The sequence below is a fragment of the Bombus vosnesenskii genome, unplaced genomic scaffold, assembly GCF_011952255.1.
Source record: "Bombus vosnesenskii isolate JDL3184/JDL3185 unplaced genomic scaffold, Bvos_JDL3184-5_v1.1 scf7180000013304, whole genome shotgun sequence".
In the NCBI taxonomy this organism is placed as follows: domain Eukaryota; kingdom Metazoa; phylum Arthropoda; class Insecta; order Hymenoptera; family Apidae; genus Bombus; species Bombus vosnesenskii.
In genome coordinates, this window is record NW_022882953.1 from 496,087 (window position 1) to 503,949 (window position 7,863).

A 7,863-nucleotide genomic window follows, 5' to 3' on the forward strand; every position below is an offset into this window, starting at 1 on the left:
TTTATGTATTAAAATGATTATAACATTCGTTTATTTTTAGGATTCTGACATAGCTATTTATTTACGATCTTTTATGGTGTAACCAACAAAAGTAATGTTATTAATCACTTTCTATTGTACATACATTTCATAGATCATGCTATTTTAAAGACATTTCTGTTTATACATTCACGTACATTTACAGATAAATTTTCATTTTAAAACATACATTATACGAATGTTCATATGGATACTTTCGTTAAATATTAAAAATATATATCATATTTTATGCATGATCTCTGAGCAAAACAAAAGTATTCAAGTGTTTGATACACTATGCGTGTCTATAATGTTCATATTAAAAAGGGATATACACATAATTTTGTTTTTTTGTTGTATTTCGATTATAATATTGAATGTTTTAATTATAATATTTACGATATATATAAAGGTACATCTCATACGATAATTGTGTAATGTTTTTAAAAAGACATGACGAAATCAAATTGTTATGATACATACTTTGAATTACAAACTTTGAAAGCAAATTAAGCAGGAAGTTAATAGTTAAATAGCAATATTCAATGTTAAAACGTTTAGACAAATTTAAACAAGAAACTTTGAAATAGTTGTTTCAGTAGAATATTTTTTTTCATATGCTATGACAAGAAGAATTAGGTTATTACTAATATTATTCATAAAATAAACAATATTATTAATTTCACATATTATGACATGTGTTTTTTTAAATACATAAAACATTTGAGTATTCTTAAAGATATTCTCTTCATATTATTGATGTTGGTAGTACTGATTTCTCTTGCTTAGCCATTATATTTAATTGTGCGCATGTGTGCGTTGTGCTCTACTAGTATTGACGTTGACAATTTGCAGTTGATATTTAATAGAAATCAAACGAAAAGACAGTTGTGGGAGTTTCCCGAGATAAAAATTACACATTCCATAATATTATTGAGGTATAATATTTGATTCAACATTTTCTTACGTTTATCATTAAATAAATATTCTCATTTTATTTCGCATATTATACTCAATATTTTCGATTTTATACAATTTAATCATATCTTAAATGAATAAATACATGCTTTTAGGTTACTTTTACTTATGTTTTTTGATGGATAAACAAATTTATTTATAGGATTTTAATTTAACCTATAAAATGAGTAATATATATTATATTGATTTGAAAGTTAATGTATTAAAATAAAATGAAAGTGAAAAATGTTAATATAATAATAAGTAGTTAATATAATAGTAACAGTAATATATATTTGTCTCTTATAAAATTGATTGACTGAATGTTAAACAATAAATGTATGAGAATTTTGTATAAAATAAAAGTTTATATTCATAGGGTTTTTTTTATATTTAAAAATATTAATACAAAGTTTGTCAATTTGTTTGATATTCTTATTAGACAAAATGGATATGGCATTTGGTGACAACTTTGTCAATGAGCAAGAAGTAGATCCAGTGGCAGAATTTGTAGCAAGGGAACAGGATCAGTTGGCAGGGCTTGAAAATGAAATTCCACCAGTTGCTATGTCTGCTCCTACAATGGCATCTGATATAGATGGTAGTTAAATTCAATATATGTATAAGTAGAAGAAAAGTTATCATTTTATTGTCTTTTGTAATATTTGATTTAATATCGACAAAATGTTTCATTTTTATACTGTATATTAATATACACATAATGAAACAAATCACTATAAATTACAAATATATTTTTATTTGGGTAATTCTAATTAATTATCCCAAACTTTAAAAATTTAAGTTGGCCCAGGTGGTGATGCTGAAGGTAGTTTTGAAATAATAGATGCAATTGGACAACCTTCTGAAACACAAGCACCTCCAGTAATAGGTAAACCATATTTTATTGCTTTTTTATTAAATCATTTATAACTTATTATGGGATGTTATATTTTTAAAAATATTTTTAGAAACTGCTCCCAAGCCTCCACCTGTAAAGGAAGAACCTGAAAAAATACGAAAATGGAGAGAAGAACAAAAAACTAGACTAGAAGAAAAAGGTAAATATCTTCTTTTAGCTAGATTCCATTATATAACATTCATAATTTTAATATTTAATTATTGTTATATGTAATTTATTTAGATGCAGAAGAAGAGAAGAAAAAGGAAGAATGGAAAGAAACTGCAAGAAAAGAATTAGAAGAATGGTATAAACATCATGCAGAAGCTATTAGTAAAACAAAAACTACAAACAGGTAATATTTAAAATTGCCATTCCTCCCTCTCTTTTAATTTATTTAATTTTGTTTTATTTTATATATTTTCAATATGTTTTTTATAAATATAACTTTTAATCGCATATCTGTAGATGCAATTAAAAGTCTTATTCTGTATAAAATTATAAATATTTTATTTAAAATATGTACTACATACAATTATATTATTTTCATTCTGCTTCTTAGGGAATCTGCCAAGTAAGTTATACTATATTTTTTTGCATGTATAATTGCATTGCATTGCTGTATAATATAGCTTGCTTATTCACTTTATAAAGCAACTTGCAGAATGGTATCGGAAATATTTTCATATATGTTAGCTGCTTTTTTGTAATAATTCGTATATTTTGTGCTTGATGCAATTATACTTGAGATCTCATTGTTTCAAATCATATCATATGTAAGCCACACATTTATTGACTTTAATTACATTAGAAATTATCATAAAGATACATGTTAAAACATTATAATATTTTATAATTTTTATATCGTTATATTTTGACATAAATGTTACAACAATTAAATTTTAACAATTTCATTATCAAATATATTAAAATGTTTCAAACGTATAAATACTATAGGAATTATTCATTTCTATATTGTATGTATACATTATATAACATCAAATTACCATATCTCTTATGGTAATTTAAAGTATGGTAAAGTTATCTAACTTGTTTATCTAAGAACGGATACAAAAATATAAACGTTTCCTCTTTATTTACGATTTTCAATTTCATAGATAGAATTATATGAAATATTTGTATCAATTTTCGTTACGTAGATTATAACTTTCGTGATACATTTTATCAGAAACGAAAACAAGAAACAAAAAGCATATTTTCATGTGAATAAAAATTACAGAAAAAATTTCGAATTTGCGTCGCTGCACACATTATATGTAAGAAACGAAAATAAAATTATTCAATACATATACTGCAATGTCATTAGTGCATTTAATGTTCAAGTATTGTCGCATTTCAATTTTTATACGTTGTAACTTATGTAATATAATGGATTTATCTCTAGGAACGCAGAAAAACAATTCGTAGCAGAAGCTGATGAAGTGGAACCAGGAACTGAATGGGAACGCATTGCAAAACTTTGCGACTTTAATCCCAAATCTTCCCGCACTTCAAAAGATGTTTCTCGAATGCGTTCAATTATTTTGCAATTGAAGCAAACTCCACCAGCTCCAGTCAGTCTTTGATTAAATTAATAATTTGGTATGGATTATAGATATATGCATATATATATACACACATACACTCACATATGTATGTATAAATATATTATGAAACAAAAGAAAAGTGTATGCAAGTTATAATATCATTTGAAAGAAAGATCATATATGGTCTGTTAAGAAAAAATGTAATATTATTGTGAATAAAGATTACTGATAGCAAGTACGTGCATAAATATTAAATTTAAAAAATTAAATGTGTAACGTAATTACTAATGTCGTTATATATAAAGATATACATAATAACGCCCTTACATATATAAATTTAACGATAAATGGTAGTTTACAAAACAATATATAAAATTTTCATAAATTATTTTAATCATATATAAAATTTTATGAAAATATATCGCTTTTTAGTACACTTAAAATAAGTTTTGAAGTATATTAATGTTATTTAACAAATAACTCTTATTGTGTGTAATATAAAAATTTTTTATAGTTTTAGTTTTTACATCGTTTAACATCTTGATATCTCACATATCTAAAAATTCATAATCAATTTTCTTCTAATTCCCCTTATGCTATTTTTTCTGAAAATAACAACAAATTAGATTGTATTAATAATTAATACCTATGTAATTAGAAAAATAACAAATTATAATTTGTATTATATTATTGTAAAAAATATAATATTAGTTACTTCTTACAAGTATAGAAAGATAAAAGATCGATACCTATGTAAATCACGCTTCATAGCAAGTTGCATGTCATGTTGCCAACGATATATGTTTGGATATGTAATGGAATTAAGTGATGTTGATACTGCATTATAAACAGCATGATCTAACTTTGTTGGCACTGGCCTATAAAATAATAAATAACGGAAATATATATGTATAGCAATTATAATGTGTTTATATAAAATAGTTATTTTGCTAAAAAAATATTTATTTTCATGTGATATTTTACCCTTCTAGAAATGTCCCATGTCCTTCCTCTGCATTTTGCATTTCATCATCTGAATTATCTACCGTTAATTTTGGTGATGATGGCGGTGTAAAAAATTCCAGTTCATCTAAAGAAAAAAATAAAACGTCATATTTATAGATACTTTTTATTGCATACTTTAATATGAATTTTGATTATAAAGCATTCTAGACTTACCTACATTATTTTGTTCTTCACCATTTGATGTAAGCAATGACCATGATTGTAATTTATTATATAAGTAATCTATTTCATCAATTTGCGATTTCGTTTGTAAATTTTCGTTTGAATTAATTAGGTTCTCATTTGATGTCTGTGAAAAAATTATGTAAGAAGTATAATAATTTTTAATGAATGTTTGTTACATCGGGCGATACTCTACCTAGACCAAATATATAAAATGGTCATAAAACCAATCTGGACATACGGAATAGCACTATGGGGAACAGCAGCAATGAGCCATATAACCAAAATAGAGGCAATGCAATCTAAAATACTCAGAACAATAGCAAACGCGCCATGGTACGTTAGAAACGAGGACATTCAGAAAGACCTGGGAATACCAACGGTCAAGGAGGAGATTAACAGATGTGCAAGAAGGTACAGAGAAAGAATAGCAACGTACCCGAACTGGCTGGCAGCGGAAACGGTCGGCGCATCAAACATAAAAAGAAGATTAAAAAGGAAACACCCAACAGATCTCACAAAGGACATAACCTAACATACAAACACTCACCACACTAAAGAAATAAATCAGTCAAATTCGAAGATGGTATCCCACTGGGGATAGCCATCCACATGTTATATTATTATACCACTAAGTTATAATATTTTACCAAATGTCCTACTGGACAAATTGTAAAATGTAAATAAATAAAAAAAAAGAACCTAGACCAGGCCATACACCGCGGGCCAGATGGGAACCAGATGTCCGCTCATCCTTATTGTGTCTTAAAGACCCATTATAAATCTCAGTAATTTGCTAGACAATAATCTACAGAAAATGATTGAGAAACAAAGATATTTGTTCGATCTGAAGGACCTTAGCTGGCAAATTACTGAGATTTATGATGGGTCCTTAAGACTATTGAGGGTACGCAATAAGGATGAGCGGACATCTGGTTCCCATCTGACCTGCGGTGTATGGCCTGGTCTAGGTAGAGTGTCGCCCGACGTAACAGTGTTAAAAATTCAATGAATATTTGTTGTACCTGGTTATGATGAAGTAACTGATTCTGAAATTTATGTTCTAAATATTTTTCAAGTTTTATTAAACCTTCCTTAGTACGAAAATCTGCAAAATCGTTTAAAAATAGCCAATATTCCTTCCATGATACTTGGTACTCTTCTGCCAAGTCTCTAAAAATTAAATTGGGTTGCAATTCTCTTTTTTAATCTTTAATGATTATGATAAATCTTAAAATTTACTATGAAATATACCTTCCAACTCGTTCAAGTCCCTTTTCTACATCTTGTAATCTTAAAGCTAAATTATTAGTGGGACTATCTATAGCATTAGATTCATCATCAGTTTTTTTAATAGGAGTCATACGAAGACGCGGTGGCGTTTTCCACTTTTTTCTAAATTCTAATGCCCGAGATTTTGTCATTGGTCCAGCAAACGCACGTACTTCTAAACGTGGACTAATTGGATCGGTATTTAAACTCTACAAAAATGTTATCCACATAAAATATTATAGACATACGATATAAATTGAAATATTGTAACATACCAAAAGATTAGTAGGAGAGAAAGGTTCCCCAATCACAGGTTGTAATGTATTATCATCTGATCTTAATACAGGTACATAATACTGATCTTCTAGTAGCAAACGTATTTCTTTTTTTAATCCTTCATCTTCTTGACATGTTCTAGTACAAATTATCTGTAATATTAACACAAACTAAATTAACATATATTATAGTGGTAATTACAAAAATATATAGAAAATAACAAAGATTATAAATCAAAAGCAATAATAGAAAAGTTTTAAATATTTTATTACGTACATCTATTGGTAGTTGTTTATATTTATTTGGTAATGTCTTTATACAACATGGATATGAAACAAGAATTCGAACTACATTTTTTAAACCAAATTTGACTGCAAAGTGTAATGGAGTTTCATTTAATCCCTTGTCAGGTGTGTTTAAATATAAATCTAACATAATTTGTGCACGATCCACATAACTCTTGCATTCATCACCATAAAGTAATTTTATGAAGTCTGTGTTTCCAACAGTGTTTAATATTAACTCACACATATCAGGTCTGTCTGCCCTAACTGCAATATGTAATGCATTATAACGGCATCCTTCCTATAATAAGTAATAATGAAAAAATATAGCATTATATATGCATATTAGATAATTTATACCTTTCTTAAACATGATTATAAATTATAAACTTACTTGCAGAATTGCAGGTGTATCTCCACTACCAATTAAGTAACGCGGATTTTCCCATACTGTAGTTTTTACAGCATATAAATCTCCATCTTTAATTAATTTTTTAAAACATATCAGATCTTGAGATCGTGGAGCTTTAAAATTATTTGATTTTTCTTCTACTACAGGTACAGTTGCATTTATTAAGGTACTATTCACATAATTTGATTTTTCAAAGCCAGTTTGAGCATACTCTTCAGCTTCTGATCTTTTTTTAAATGATTTCAGACGACCAGTTTTAAATTCTTTAATTACTTTTAAAGCTTCTGCTTTGTCTTGATAAACTCGAATATTTTCTATAATAATTAAATGTAAATTATTTACTTCATTCAAATAATAGTTGCAAGATTATAAAAAAATAACAAGATAACTCTTTATTTTTATATATTTACCTTTAATACTGTTCTCTATTGAAGAATCAATGTTTTCTTCAGGTATGTATACTGCATGATAAATTATTTCATTTGATACATTGGAATTTCCATGAATCCCATGTAATGTTTGTACGTTTTCATCCATTGTATTCAACTTTGTTTTTCTCTTAAATTATTTTAAGTCATATAGTCATTTATTGGTTATATCGTTATATGTCACATACGAAAATGTCAAAAAACATACACTGAAACTGGAACTGCTTAAATTTAATGTGATATTTATAATTCGGTATGCAATTTCTCTTGTCTTTTCTCCTCTCTCTTTTTTTTCTAATCGGAAAATTTCATGTACTATTAATGTCTTCTTCCTTTGTAATACGTAGTTTGTTTTAAAATCTATATTGTAATTTTTAACAGTTAGTTAAAATTTATATGGTTTTTAAATATCAAATAATTGGTATTAATTTTGAAATTTATTTTTATAAAGTATCTTATTTAATATATAAAAAGCTATGATAAAATACACCAAGCATTTTTTATCAAACATAAATTTTCAAGAAACAAAATAGGAAACATATATGGTATGCCAAGTAAATTCAAGGTTAAACTTAATTTTCAA

The 7,863-nt window shown here is 26.6% G+C and overlaps 2 protein-coding genes across 3 annotated transcripts; one reads left to right on the top strand and one right to left on the bottom strand.

Moving 5' to 3' along the window:
* The first annotated feature begins 800 nt into the window (after positions 1–800).
* On the top strand, positions 801–3,658 carry LOC117234403 (clathrin light chain). Of its 2 annotated transcripts, XM_033495558.1 has the most exons (7): positions 801–956; positions 1,418–1,576; positions 1,778–1,864; positions 1,944–2,033; positions 2,117–2,228; positions 2,436–2,447; positions 3,279–3,658. In XM_033495558.1, the coding sequence occupies exons 2-7, from the start codon at positions 1,423–1,425 to the stop codon at positions 3,457–3,459; spliced, it is 636 nt and encodes a 211-aa protein (XP_033351449.1). In that variant the 5' UTR covers positions 801–956; positions 1,418–1,422; the 3' UTR covers positions 3,460–3,658. The 2 variants fall into 2 exon arrangements, with proteins under 2 accessions (XP_033351449.1, XP_033351450.1); XM_033495559.1 differs by lacking the exon at positions 2,436–2,447.
* A 132-nt stretch (positions 3,659–3,790) lies between these two features.
* Positions 3,791–7,834, bottom strand: LOC117234401 (ankyrin repeat and LEM domain-containing protein 2). Its single transcript, XM_033495555.1, has 10 exons — positions 7,263–7,834; positions 6,835–7,166; positions 6,433–6,741; positions 6,156–6,308; positions 5,863–6,089; positions 5,634–5,781; positions 4,600–4,735; positions 4,405–4,510; positions 4,170–4,298; positions 3,791–4,025 (listed from the first exon to the last, which is right to left on the bottom strand). Exons 1-10 carry the CDS (start codon positions 7,387–7,389, stop codon positions 3,977–3,979), a joined length of 1,716 nt encoding a protein of 571 aa, XP_033351446.1. The 5' UTR covers positions 7,390–7,834; the 3' UTR covers positions 3,791–3,976.
* Positions 7,835–7,863: the final 29 nt, after the last annotated feature.

Coding starts and splice junctions, on each gene's coding strand:
- LOC117234401 (XM_033495555.1), bottom strand. CDS start 7,389: ATGGATGAAAACGTACAAACATTACATGGGATTCATGGAAATTCCAAT. Junction 6,309..6,432: donor ATAAACAACTACCAATAGAT/GTACGTAATAAA, acceptor TTAATATTACAG/ATAATTTGTACTAGAACATG. Junction 4,299..4,404: donor CATGGGACATTTCTAGAAGG/GTAAAATATCAC, acceptor ATTATTTTATAG/GCCAGTGCCAACAAAGTTAG.
- LOC117234403 (XM_033495558.1), top strand. CDS start 1,423: ATGGATATGGCATTTGGTGACAACTTTGTCAATGAGCAAGAAGTAGAT. Junction 1,577..1,777: donor AATGGCATCTGATATAGATG/GTAGTTAAATTC, acceptor TAAAAATTTAAG/TTGGCCCAGGTGGTGATGCT. Junction 1,865..1,943: donor ACAAGCACCTCCAGTAATAG/GTAAACCATATT, acceptor AAATATTTTTAG/AAACTGCTCCCAAGCCTCCA.